The 15,011-nt window shown below is 38.3% G+C and overlaps 1 protein-coding gene across 3 annotated transcripts in view; it reads right to left on the bottom strand.

Moving 5' to 3' along the window:
- The window catches only part of LOC126094500 (multidrug resistance protein homolog 49-like), a 365,113-nt gene that overhangs the window by 50,538 nt on the left and 299,564 nt on the right, over positions 1–15,011 (bottom strand). For all 3 annotated transcript variants that reach the window (XM_049908909.1, XM_049908910.1, XM_049908912.1), the window contains exon 19: positions 495–736. In XM_049908909.1, the coding sequence (XP_049764866.1) occupies positions 495–736 (242 nt within the window). The remainder of the gene's footprint in view (positions 1–494; positions 737–15,011) is intronic.

Here is a 15,011-nt window from a genome sequence, read left to right as displayed (position 1 = left end):
AGGTGCACTAAGATGGTACATACTAAAGACCATTGTGGGAGGTGCTCATTATGTGAGGTTCCACTGTACTACCTATATTTGTGATTGTTTCAGTGCATGACTGCACTGTAACTAGAAGAGGTTATACGGGTTTCTAAAACAACCATCAAAGACATACACCCAAAACGGAGAACACTTGTTATGTTCAGAGATGTACTATTCATGGGTGGATATTATATAAAGATCATCAGTAGGTATCTGTTTAAAAAGTAGAACACCTTAAGAACTCAAAAAATACAATTCATGTAATATTCATTCTAGTTTTAAGTACTTTTAAGAAACTTAATAATTAACAATCTGATGAAATACTGTGCCTCACCAACATTTAAAACACCAGGAAATCCTGAAACACACAATGTTCATATAAATATTATTCACATAATAACTGGTATTGTTAATGACTGCAGTTCACCTGGGATGTATTTGAAAAAAGTAATAAAACTGTCTGAACTCACATTATTATGTTTTTGTACGGCATGTTTTCAGCTGAAGTTAGATACCCTCCATAATACAGAGCAAGAGCATAACCAAAAAATGGTGCCGTTTGCCCTGTAGCAAACACCAATCCTCTCAGTCGCATTCTCTTCACCATTGCCTGGGAAGCCAAGTGCAGTGAAATATTGTAACGATTGATAAATGATTGTTCCTGCCCCAAGCTTGCCACTGTACGGATATTTGAAATAGCTTCCACTGCCACCTGAAAGATAATGCAGAAATCCATAATTCCAAATATTTTATTAACACTGGGTATTCCATTTTAAACAGACTTTTAGTACACTGTCTAATATTACTACAAATTTTACATGGCTTTTTAAATGAATGACTTCAGTAAAATCAGATCTTTTTACTATGGACAGTATCCTATGGAGGAATGAGTTTATTTGACAGTGGAAAATGTGGAATTATGAACCATTATGACATCTTAAAATTCAAGACAACTGTTTGCATTGTTCTTGGGTGCCCATCTGGGTGCTGTCATTGACAGAACATGATATTCTGACAGTGTACCTTGTTCTCATCTTCAGGTGATACCTTCAGAAAGAGAGTCTTCGCTACATCATGCCTCTTTTATGCTTCTATTGTACCTCACTGTTTCATCTGCTGCACAGCCACACACATCATCAAGTGGAGAGGGTTTGGGAGGAAGGAGGAGGGGGGGGGGGACATTATGGTTGCCATCCATGCACATGTGGACACATGTCAAATGTATTATCAACATGTCTGAAGAAGCAACTTTCTCAGAGGTTTCTCTCTGAAATACTCCATGAATAAATTCAGCACCACTAGCGACAGAGGGTACCCCAAGATAACACCATCCATTTGTTCATAGCACTCACCCTTAAAAAGAAAGAATGTAGATGTGAGCACAAATTCAAACAGGTTGAACTGACTTCAGGTGTTTCTCCATCATCTGAACTCTTTGAACCACAGCTTTAAATTTACCATATAGCTACAAGGAAAAGGCTAATTCCTCTTCATGCACATCCTTGTTAAGAACAATGAGGACACAGTGTGTACAGGAAAGCCATCCACAATTATTTGTATCTTCACACTTTCAGTTGCATGCTTCTTTACAGGATGAGGGTGTGCTATACATTCTGGTCCATAGGGCCCATACGATATTTGACAAAGAAAGCCTATCAATAGAACTTAGCCATCTATAGGATATACTCAATAAGAACAGATGCAGTGATAGGTGACTCTGACATGCTTTCAAGTAGATGCCACTGGTCCAGCAAACAGAAGACAATGATTAGAATAAGACCATGGCATATCTGCCATATTCAGAAAAAGTACTGAGTAACTTTTGAAGAATTGAGTTGGGGGCTCCATAAGCTGGGTGTCTGTCACATTTCATACAAATGTGGTATGGTGTACATCAGGAAGACTGTGAAGACAGCAAAGGAAAGTGCCAAGAGCACAGAAGACACAGTGAACTTAAGCAATCCATAAAATCTGTGGTTCTGGAACACTGCATAGTTATAGGGTAGCCCATAAAATATGAACAAATGGAAGTTCTTAAACAAACCTTGTTGTTTTGTGTTGGTTGGGTTAAAGAGGGGGAGGGGAGGGGGGAGAAGGGGCCAAACTGCTAGGTCATCAGTCCCATTATTTTGAGATGGTGTCTTAAAAGAAGCTGTTAGATATGAGCAGCTGATAGCATGATCAATGGGGACAGTGGCTTCACTCTCAGTAAAGCGAGGGACTCAGATCTCCACCAACAGAAGTCACCACATCAACTGAGAGTCACTTACATACCTGACTGGCACATCAGAAGTGCTAGGGACTGGAATTCATGCCCAATATCTTATTGACCCCCTCCCCCACCCCAACACTCCAACTGATGTGACATGCAGCTGGGCAGTGGGGGTAGGGATGGTGAGTGATAAAGGTGTGAAGGAGGCATGACATGGCAAAGATTCTCATTCTGGAAGTATCATCTACAGATGAGAGCAAAGTATGCTGTTGTAATATCATGTTTCACCAACAATTGCACCCAGCTGGACATCTGACAGCAATACAAGCAATGAATCAGTGTTTGAGCTAGTACAAATCTGATGACCAATGAAAATCCATTTTCTTGTATGACATTCAGCTCTTTCATCCTGTAACACAAAAACTCTTTGTGATAACTACTTTAATTAGATTAACTGAATCTTTAATTAGCAACTAAAAAAATGAAATGCAGTGTGTTGTTCCTAATAAATACTCCTCAGTTTGCTGTTGCATGTAGGGTTCTCACACTTTGCATATCGGAGTTCTTCATTACATTACAGAACACACTTCAAGATATGCTGGAGAAGGTGACAAAGGAATGTGATAATCAGCAAGATGGAGGTACTTCAAATATGTTCCAGTAACAAACAGTTGTCCTTTTTTCCTAGTTTAAGGATCTCAAAATTTCTTCCAGGGGTGCTTGAAATGTTTTTAGAAATATGGGATTTCCTTGCCATACTACTTTTTAATTAAGATTCAACAGTCTAATGAAAGCTATAGATCTGTCATGTGTCTTCATACAAATCAGAGTATACAATATTTAAATTACAAATTATTGCCAACTGGTATTTACTGTGACTGATCAAAAGCTTTCAACTGTGCAATTAACAGTATTCTCCAAGAGAAGCAAAAATATTATGGTATTAGAGATGTTGTCCTCCAATTGGTGTTCTTACCCTGTTGTGGTTGCAGGAGTGGTGTGGTCAAATGATCCTTAGAACTATGCTTTTGGTAGCTTTGCTACAGGTAGGGTCTCCCAAAACAGACAGGTAATTACTCATTGGGCTCCAGTGCCCTGATACAGTGGCAATATGGCTGAGAACTGTGCTTGTGTAAATACATGTGTGCTTTCTACTGCATAAGAAGGACTTTGTACAAAAGTTTTAATACCTTACAGTTTTAATGTGCCTGTCTGCGACTCAATGCATCCTCTATATGGTGAGTATCAGCAATCTATCCTTTTGATATTGTTGTTATTCCAGCTGGGACTTTCCACTGTTTAAAATCTGTGACTGCATGAGAAGAAAAGCAGACTGAAAAATAAAACCCAGATCTACTGAGAAAGGCCTGCACTAAGGGCAGATATGCTGTTGAAATTCGACACAGGTCTGCCACTCTGCAAGAAGAGGGAGATAGCCTACACAAATTATGGCCAAAGTTCAAGATTGCAGTCAAATATTTCACAGATGAGATAATGCTGTAACCATCGGGCAGAAGGAGGGCAGGCAGAAGATGCTCAACTGATAGGTGTCGAGATACTGCCAACAAGAGATAAGAGTTATTGCTGACAAATGAATAAAATGAAAGAACAAGGTTGAGATACATGGAAGCAGCTAGAGAAGCAAAAACAAATCCTCCAAGCAGAAAAGCAACAGTATACAAACAACAGCATTATGAAAAGGATAGGTTGTTGCTCACCACATAAGGGAGATGTTGAATTACAGACAGGCACCAAAAAAAGACCCCCTATACATCTAAGATTTCAGCCAAAAGGCATTCTTCTAAAGCAGAAAACACATACATTCACAAAAGCACAACTCAACACATAATGTTGAACCCCACATGACTCAGTTCTCTCTTCCTTCCAACTGTGATCCAAACCTACTGCTCCAAAATCACCCCCAGTTAGCATTCCAGAATGTCTTAATCTCAAACCTTGCCTCATCATCATTCATGAAATCCCTCAACAGTTAAACTAATCTTACTTCCACAGGCCTGAAAACTGATCCCAACCACATAATCCTATGGGTCAACAATGGCCCCACCATAGTAGTTTGGAACAGTGGGGATTATCTGGTGGAGGGAGCCAGCAGTCAGATCTGTCCACCTACAAACCCTGCCATAATGACCCCATTCCAGAAATCCAGCAGGATCTCCAGTCTCTTCTCAAATCCTTAAGCCAATCTCAGAACCTCTTCTCTGAATCTCTCTCTCTCCTCATGCCTACCACTCCCTGCACCCCTACCTTCTATATATTTCCTGAGATCCATAAATACAATCACCTAGGATGTCACATTTTGGCCATTAACTATGCCCCCACGGAGATAATCTCTGCTCCCATGAACCAACACCTTCACCCAATTATTTGTAACTCACCTTCCCATCACATCAACCATTTCCTCCATCAAATCTCCACAGTTCCTGTTTCTTTACCATTTGGTGCCCTGCTCATTGCTATTGACACCACCTCCTTCTACACTAAAATCCCTAATTTCTAAGGCCTTGCCACTACTGAGCTTTACCTTTCCCAATGCCTGATTGACTCGAAATCTACCTCCTTCCATGTCACCATGACCATCTTGACCCTCACCCACAATTACTTCATTACTTCACCTTTAAAGGCATCACCTAAAAAAAAAAAAAAAATGCCATGGTACAGCAATTGGCATCCATATGGCACCAACCTATGCCAAACAATTAATGGGCCATCTAGAGGACTCCTTCCTAACCACCAAGAATCCCAAACCCCTCACCTGGATCAGATTCAATGATAACATCTTTATGATGTAGACTGAGGGTGAGGACATTCTGACCACATTCCTCTTGAACCTCAACACCTTATTTCACTTTCGCTTCACCTGGTCCTCCTCAACCCAGCAGGCACCTTCCTTATGTTGACCTCCACCTCACAGATGGATACAACCACTGTCTAACCACCAGCAATACCTCCATTTCAACAGCTGTAGCCCATTCCAGACCAAGAAGTCCCTTCCTTAGAGCTTAGCCACCCATGACTGTCACATCTGTAGTGATGAGCAGTCCCTTTCCAAATACATCAAGGGTTTCACTGAGGCCCTTACAGACTGAAAAATACCCTCCTAACCATGTACAGAAACAGATCTCTTGACTCCCCTCCCCTCCCCTACCACTTCCCAAATTCCCCCTGTCCAGCAACATAGGAACACTTCTCTCATGACTCAGTCAGAACCACCCAGGGCTGGACAAACTGAATCACATTCTCTAACAAAATATTCTTGTCCATCCCTAATCCACCCCTGCACCTAACACCTTGCATCATGGATCATACACCTGCAACAGATGTAGGAGCAAGACCTGTTCCATACAACCCCTCACCACTACCTACACCAGTCTGCTCACAGACATTACCTATCCCATCAAAGGCGGAGCTACCTGTGTAAGCAGTCTTGTGATCTACAAATTAAGCTGCAACCACTATGCTGCTTTCTATGTGGGCATGACAACCAACAAGCTGTCTGTCTGCATGAGTGGCCATCAAAAAACTGTGGCTGAGAGACAGATGGACCACCTAATTGCTAAACATGCTGCCTAACAGAACATACTTCACTTCAATGACTGCTTCATAGCCTGTGCCAGCCGGGTCCTTCCCACCATACCAGATTTTCTGAATTGTGCAAGTGGGAACTCTTCCTGCAATATATATGTTCCCCAAACCCCCATGGCCTCAACTTCACATTCACCGATCTGCCCTTCCCTGCCACCACTCCAGCACTTCACAGCCTTTTATTCCACCAACGCACCCACTACTGTATTTCCCTCCTCTACTTCTATCCTCCCTGCTCCCCCCACCCCCTCAAACCACCCAACTGTACCTAGCAGCTGTGCCCTGTTCCCACCATATCCATGCCTGCTCCCACAGGTAGTACATCTTCCCCCATCACTATTTTGCTGCCCCTCCTCGTCCTCACCCCAGCCTTTCCCTTACCTCCACTACCAACAAATTGCTTTTCCCATGATGAGTTGCTGCTGTACGCAGTCTATCCTCAGAGGCCAGAGAAGAGGTCTGGTGTTTGTCAGTTGTGTTGGTGTGAATATCTGTGTTTTCTACTTCAGAAGAAGGCCTTTTGGCCAAAAACTTAAATGTATAGCAGGCTTTTTGTTGTGTCTTTCTGTGACCCAACATCAGCAAGTTAACATTGGCAAAAGAGGATCAAACAGTAGGCAATACGAAAGAGTTTTACAGGACAGCCAAGTGTTTGAAGTAAGGATATAATGCAAGAACTGATGTGATCAAAGGTCAAGCAGAGCAAATGATAACAGATGAAGCAAAATCTATGGAGGAATGTAAGAACTATTTCAAAAATATCTTGAATTTGGATGAAACTGTCAACAGTGTTATGAGAGCAGAATTGAACAAAAATTGTACAGAGGAAATAGAATGACAATACCAATAGGGAAGAATGAATGGCCAAACATGGAAGAGATAGGAGATATCACGCAAAATGCTGAAGAAAGGCAAGACACCAGGAACATGGAATACTTGCAGAGATGTTGAAAGAAAGAAGAGGTATCCTACAAGGGAGAGAGTACCACCTGATTTGGCGGGAGAAAGGATCTGATCAGAATGGAAACAGTCTGTCACATGCTCAATGCTTAAGAAATGAGACCCAATGAAGTGCAGCAGCTACAAAGGAATTACCTTACTATGTACAGTTTATAAGATCCTGAGCATTCTGTTGCTGAAGTGGCTAACACCATATATAGAGGTACTTAGATTCCAACAAAAAGTACATAGACTCCAACAATATGGGTTTATAAAGGGAATATCTGTCATAGACCAAGTCTTATCAAAGGGCTGAGAATTATCCAGAAATGTTCACTGTCTTTTTGTGGAGTTCCAAAAAGGATATAAAAGTGTATTTCTGTGTGAGCATGTAAGCAATCTGACAAGCATTAGAAAGGGTGCAAGTTTCCAGAAAACTAACATACGCAGGAAAGATGAAAGTGAATGGAAATATGTGGTGAAGTTTGTGGTCAGGTCTGAAGTGTGTCAGTGAAATGTGGCAAACCAGAATGGAAAGCAAATTGAACACATCATTACCACAACTCTTACTTCACTAAGGGCTTGCCACCACCCAGGTTCCAATACTGTTAGAAGAATATAATGGATCTCTTTTGTATATTACCTTAGTAGACTAGTTACATAACATACAACCATTCCAAATTAGACAAAGAACAAAACAATCGTAATGTCAGAAGCATGAACACAGTAGTAATCTGCACCTAGTGGATAATGTAATATGTAAATGGTTACAAGTACTAACATATCAAATGCATAATCTCAGTCAGTTGGTAGTGTAATGGATCTGGGAGATGTAATTTTTTTACCGTATTTGTCGATACCGAATTGTAAATGTTTTCTTATATTTTTGTCAGGATTTATTGTAATTTGTCTTATTATATGTTAATTTACTTCTGTTTTTGAGAGTAAAAGCATATTGATTACTATTAGAAAATGTATCGAAGAATAGCAAAGAGACTGATTACAACTGGAAGATTGTGTGTGGTGTAAAACATCTTTGACGTTGGAGTCATCTTTGACTATAGTAAGTCGGCAGCTAACTCTTGGTGTGTGTTGACCATGGTGTTGACCGAAGAACATTGTGAAGGTCGCCGTCAAAAAATAATTTTCAAGTATGTTACTATTATTTTTGTATTAATTAAAAAAAAAGAAGAAACTACATTTGAAGAAACTGTATTTGAAACACCAAAATGAGAGAAACACGTTGAACCACGTCAATTCTGCAACCAACAAAGATGCATTGTGGAATCATTCTCAGACAACTGAAGCCAAGACTATATCGCCGTATAAACGTTTAATGGAAAAGGTACTGTCACGAAATATGGCAAATTTAAGTAAATAAGAAAAAATAGTGATCATATTTTCAACTTGTGTCATTGCCGCATTTCAATTGTGGGCGTCAGCCGGGATAACATTTGCCGTATTTCAGTAGGAACATTTGAAATTGTCGTATTCTGTTTCAATTAACATACACTACGGATAAAAAAATTGCGACACCAAGAAGGCCTTGTTTGATGTAAATGAAAGTTGGTAGGCATGCTTCTACATCTGAACTTATATGAGTGAGACTAGCAGCATCACTATGAGGATGCAAGTCAGTGCTTTAAATACACACTATAATCATTGTGAGCATCAGTTACCTTTCAGATTGGATGTGGTGAGTTGATGTTAATCAAGAATTCCTTGAAGGCGACAAAGAAACTATTATCAACTCCTCATTGAGTTTGAATGAGGTCATGTGATAGGGCTACAAGAATCTGGATGTTCCTTTTGCAGTGTTGTGGAAAGACTTGGCAGGAATGTAGCCACTGTACAAGACTGCTGGCAACAGTGTTCACCAGAATGTGCAATTGCAAGAAGACTGGGTTCCAGATGAACATATAGCCCTAATGAGAGGGAAGACATAATGTTAGGTGTATGGCTCAGGTGCATTGTACTGCTTTTGCAGCAGCAATTATAGCAACAGCTGGCACCACAGTGACACAATGAACTGTTACAAATCAGTTACTTCAAGGACAGCTCTGAGCCAGACGCCCTGTATTGTGCATACCACTGGCCCCAAATTACCACCATTTGCGACTTCAGTGGTGTCAAGCAAGAGCTCATTGCAGGGCAAAGTGGAGGTCTGTTGTGTTTTCTGATGAAAGCTGGTACTGCCTCAGTGCCAGTAATTGCCATGTTTTGGTTACAAGGAGGTCAGTTGAGGGCCGGCAACCAATCTGTCTGCATGCTTGACACACTGGATCTGCACCTGGAATTATGGCCTGGGCAGCAATTTCCTATGAAAGCAGGAGCACTCCCATGGTTATCCCATGCACCCTGCCTCTAAATCTATATGTCAGTCTGGTGATTCGACCTGCTGTGCTGCCATTCATGAGCAACATTCCAGGGGATATTTTCCAACAGGGTAATGCTCACCCACATACCACTGTTGTAACTAAACATGCTCTACAGAGTGTCAAAATGTTGCCCTGGCCTGCTCAGTCTACATATCTGTCTTCTATTGAGCATATATAGGACATCATCAGACAACAACTCTGCTGTCATCCACAATCATAATTATCTGTCCTTTTAATGACTGAGCAAGTGCAACAGGCTTAGAATTCCATCCATAAACTACGTCCAGCACCTATAGAATACAAAAAAGCAGGAGCAAGCTTGCATTCAACATTCTGGCAGCTACAGCAGTTATTAATGCACCAGCATTTCACGTTTTCAATGTCCTATCTTGCAATGTTAATCATTTAAATATATTCATCAAACAATGGAAAATCCAGGGAGGAATGTGAGTGTCCTTTAATTGTGCCTGTCTGCAATTTGACATGTTCTATTGAAATATGTTGCCTAGACAAATGTATTCCCAAAATTTCATTACTTTACATTAAATATGTTTTTGGTGTTGTGATGTTTTTCTGTCAGTGTGTAATGAAAACATGTTACATAACATTACTCATTTTTGTGTACCAACCAATAAACATAAACGAATGGTCAGAAAATTATAAGAACTGCTACTATCTACTGTATTTTTCTAAAAAACATATGTGTCAATGTTTGCTGGTACTCAAAGTAATTATGTAAGTTTAATGAAATAATGAAACCCAACAAATGTTAACAAATCATCAAAAGATACTTTCTGCATAAAATACAGAATTATTCCAAAAGTTAATTGAGTGCAATGGTAAAATTTATGTTGAAAACATGGTAGAAACACCATACTTAATGTAATGATATTGTCAAAGTCATTGTTTACTGTGCATATCTGATGTAAATTCAAATGTTATGATTGTTTTCTGGCTAATTTGTGTGTGTGAAACAAATAGTAACATTTATACTGTTTCTGTACATATGTAAAATTGACTTGATGAAATAACTTCCACTTGTAAACTGAAAATTAAAATCAACAATTAAATAATTGTTTGAAAGTATATATAAGGATATGAGTTGGGAAGTTTGAGGTTCACAGTTGAGCTGTGCCACATTGAGTAATAAAATGTCTTAAAAACCTATAAATATATACCTGTTATTTATTTATTTATTTATTTATTCTTTGCCCATGGACTCCAGCTGAAAATCCAGCTGAGAGTATTGGGTGTGTCATACAATAGGCTATTAACATCAAACTTGATTTCATTATATATAAATGAAACAAATGATTAAACAGAAATAGTCCATAATCATACAAAGGTATTACATGTTTCACATTATATGTACATACAAATCCAAACAACATACATGATAATTTTAATGATATAACATATTAAACACCATCTTAGTATTCACTCAAACTGTATATACATTTCTCTATGAGATACAGTTTCAAATGATTTTTAAAACATTTTAGGTCTGTTTCTTTTTTAATGATTTTGGGGAGATTATTAAAAAACCTTTTGCCTGCTTCTTCTGGGGCAGTCATAGACAGTTTTAGATTTCTGTTTATCATGTAGTAATTTTCATTTCCTCTTGTACCGTGTTTGTGTACGTCTTTATTTAGGAGGTGTTTATCACTTGACGTTACCGCCATTGTGCTTTGGTATATGTACAGTGAATATACTGTCATAATATTATAGTATACAAAAGCTTGCCTACAGGTCTGTCTTGGTGGTATTTTTGCAATGCATCTCACTGCCCTTTTCTGAATTGTGAATATTCTTTTTAGGTAGCCAGCTTGTGCACTTCCCCATATATGAACTGAATAAGACAAATGTGGGAAGACAAGTCCATAATACATTGATCTGAGGACTTTATCATCCACAGTCTTAGCTGTTTCATGCATGATGAAGATCTGTTTGTTTATCTTTTTACACAGTGCATCTGATGTGCTCCCCCCATGCCAAATGTTTGTCTATTATAGTTCCTAGAAAATTTGTTCTGGTTACTTCTTTAATAGTCTTTCCATTTATATTAACATTTATATTATAATTTTCACTATGCTTGGTCTGAAATACTACATTCATTGTTTTAGACTGATTCATAAACAGGTTGTTTTCTGTTAAATATTTATTTGCATTTTCGATAGTCACGAGTGCTTCCTTCTCAAGCTCCTCCTTTGTGTCAGCTGTGCAAATGATTGCTGTGTCATCAGCATACATTATAAGTTTCTGATTTATATAGCTAGGGAAGTCATTTACGTAGAGTATAAATAGTATTGGCCCAAGCACAGACCCTTGCGGCACACCGTGTTTAACTGTTTGTAATTCTAATCTGTAGTTTGTTATATTTCCCCCACTAGTATGTCTGATTTCTGTACATTGTTTCCTATATGTAATGTATGATTTAAGTATATCATAGCATTTTCCTCTAATTCCATACTGATATAATTTCATCATTAATTTTGAGTGATTCACACAATCAAATGCCTTAGATAGGTCCATAAAAATCCCACAAGTCTTTTGTTGCCTGTCAAGTAAATTAAGAATGTGCTCAAATATATCTGTTGATGCTGTTTTTGTTGACTTCCCTTCTCTGAAACCATGTTGTGATGAATGCAGTATACTATACTTTGTTATAAAACTTACAATTCTATTCTTTATTATCATTTCATAGATTTTAGCAAATGTTGAGATCAATGATATTGGCCTGTAATTTCCTAATTCATCCCTGTTCCCTTTCTTAAATATTGGCTTCACTTTACTTACTTTCAGTGAATCTGGAAATATACCTTCTTCTATCGCAGCATTCAGCATGTGTGTCAATGGTTTTAATATACATTCTCTGCATTCCTTTATGAGATGTGATGTGACACCATCCAAGCCAGATGAATGTTTAATTTTAAGTTGTTTTATTAGGTTTGACACTTCTGCATCCGTTGTAGGTATGAAAACCATAGTATGATTTGCATGTGGGGGGTTTAACAATTTACTTGCTACATTTGTTTTTCAAGTAACATTGCACACTGATAATAATTCTACTGATCCTATTCTTGTCAGAATCACCAGGACATTGGATAGGAAGGAAAGTATCTGTTTTACACCATCTACCTGAACTGAATAATTCTGATGAGACTTATTTGCAGAAAATTTATATCACACCACTCCTAATAATTTTCTTTTAAAGAAGAAGTTACATCTCAACAGGAAGACTTCCTCTCTCTCCTTCTATTCAATCTGGTACTGGAACGAGAAATGAGAAAACTAATGATCCCAGAAACAGGAAATCAGCTAGGTAGAAGGATCAAAACACTGGCCCTATGCAGATGATGTAGTTTTAATAGCACAGAATGAGAAAGACCTGGTTCAGATGGGAACAGTGTTACTGGAAGAGGCAATGACAACAGGCTTGAAGATGAATGTGGACAAGACCCAATACCTCATAGTGAGCAGAGATAACTATAACAGACCTTTAGGTATAGATGGTAAAATCTCTGAAAGGGCGAAAGAGTTCATATACCCTGGGGCAGAACTCAGCAAAAGGAATGTGATAAGCCAGGAAATAATGGCAAGAATTCAAATAGAAAACAGGTCAGGGTGTGCACTGGGAAATCTGCTAAAGTCCCAGCTTCTATCTAGATCCATGAAAATTATGGTCTACAGGACTGTAATACAACCCATAATATTATATGGAACAGAGAACTGAACACTGGCACAAAAGATAGAAAGAAAACTCTTGACATTTGAGACTGTTGTTTTTTTGGACCAGGGAAGGGTGGAGACAACTGGAGAAAAAGGAAAACAAATCACTGAATGTTATGGCAGAGATTGAAGAGAGCAGAGTCAAGTAGTATAGTCATGTAATGTGTTAAATAAATGTCATGTGATTAGGGCCTCCTGTCGGGTAGACCGTTCGCTGGGTGCAAGTCTTTCGATTTGACGCCACTTCGGCGACTTGTGTGTCGATGGGGATGAAATGATGATAATGATTAGGACAACACAATACCCAGCCCCTGAGCGGAGAAAATCTCCGACCCAGCTGGGAATCGAACCTGGGCTCTTAGGATTGACATTGTGTCACGCTGACCACTCAGCTACTGGGGGCAGACATGTCATGTGTTGAGAAGGGCAGATCACCAGGTAGGTGGTGGGAGAAGACTTCAGAGCTAACATAACACGGGGAAGACCATGCCTGAGGTAGATTAAGGGAATCAGAAAGAACATAAGTACAATGGCACTAGTTAGAGAAGAATACATGGATCAAAGAGGATGGAGAAGACTGGTAAGGCACAAGACCAACTGCAGTTTGTGAGGCCATTCTAGTAAGTAAATGTCAGAGGTACTGCTGGTAAATGATTTTCATTATTACCTTTGTACACTGTACTGTTTGCCTCCAGTGCAAATAAACTTCAACTAGAGGAAGAAAATATAGAAAAAGTATGAAAATAGGTCAGGAAATCAACTATAACAGCATTACAATATCATTCAAGGACCAAATCAGAAATAAATTAGACATGTTGGCAATGAAGTTATAGAATTAGTTGATGAACTTTTGTATTTAAGACACCTAAAGACAAGTGCTGGGTGGGCAAATGACAAAATGAACTGTTTGGTACCACTTTTGAAATTGAAGTATTACATACCATTTTAGATTTGAAATGTATGATGACATGAATTCCTTTACAGCACATGATACATTGGAGTATTTACAGAAATAATATCTTTCTTATTTGTTTACAATTAACAAGAACATTTCTGAAACTCATACTGTGTAAACATAACATTTCAGAAAATTGGTTATCCTATTAATTTCACTTTGAAACAGAGTTAATTTGTCTGAATTATAGTAAATGTCATGTAAACATGCAACAATCATGAAATCTTGTTTAAACTGTTCCTGACTATGATTTATTATCCATTGTTTAAACAGTTACCTTTTTATTACAAAAATGTAGTTAGCTTTATGAGAAACACTTTTATCTGATGTAAAATCTCAAAACTAGAAAATATAAACAATGTTTTATAGACATCCCATACTGGAACCTTCTATATTTATTTCATAATTTTTTGACATTTTTCTTATCACAATTTTTGTTCTTTAATTTTTCCACGCATGGAAACACATAATTTTGTCTCAGTTTATAAATATGTTTAAAAAAAGATGTTAGTAAAATAACTGTAATGACATTGTCAAGCACCCAAGTTACAAATAGTAGCAAAAAGCATGCCAGGATATCTCTGTTCAGTTTCCTACTTTTGTTGTAAACAGTTTGTATGTCATTTGCTTTTTAAAAGGATGCCAGAAGGTGATTCTCTGTCTATACAATGACTCTGTGTTCTGGTGACACTACGAAGTAACTATTTAGTATTGTTTGATGTATAGTTGTGAAGCCTTTTATAATGTGATCTCCTGTAATGTTGAAAAATGTGGCTTTGTCACAGATGATAATTATTTTGAACAAATATGCAACTAAAAATCAACCAAGGAAAGAAAGAAAATAAATTGGAATTAATTATGAATGAAATACCATTATTCTTATGAATTTTAAGCCTGGGTACCACTGAACAATAAAGCAATTTTTGCAGAGCCCACCACTGAAACATAAGCAAGAAATTTTATACAAGACAAACTTTTGAGCACTTACCTTACCCATGAGAATAAAATACACTGAAAATAGTGGTGAGTTTGCTAGGAGAGAGACTATGTCATGGCGTGGTTTAGGTAAACTAAATATGTTTGCACCCATATACATTTGAACCCCCCCCCCTTCCTCACACACACACACACACACACACACACACACACACAGAGAGAGAGAGAGAGAGAG

This window comes from Schistocerca cancellata, chromosome 8, assembly GCF_023864275.1.
Source record: "Schistocerca cancellata isolate TAMUIC-IGC-003103 chromosome 8, iqSchCanc2.1, whole genome shotgun sequence".
Taxonomy (NCBI): domain Eukaryota; kingdom Metazoa; phylum Arthropoda; class Insecta; order Orthoptera; family Acrididae; genus Schistocerca; species Schistocerca cancellata.
The sequence above is the reverse complement of the archived record's forward strand: the minus strand, read 5'-3'. Positions and strand labels throughout refer to the sequence as shown.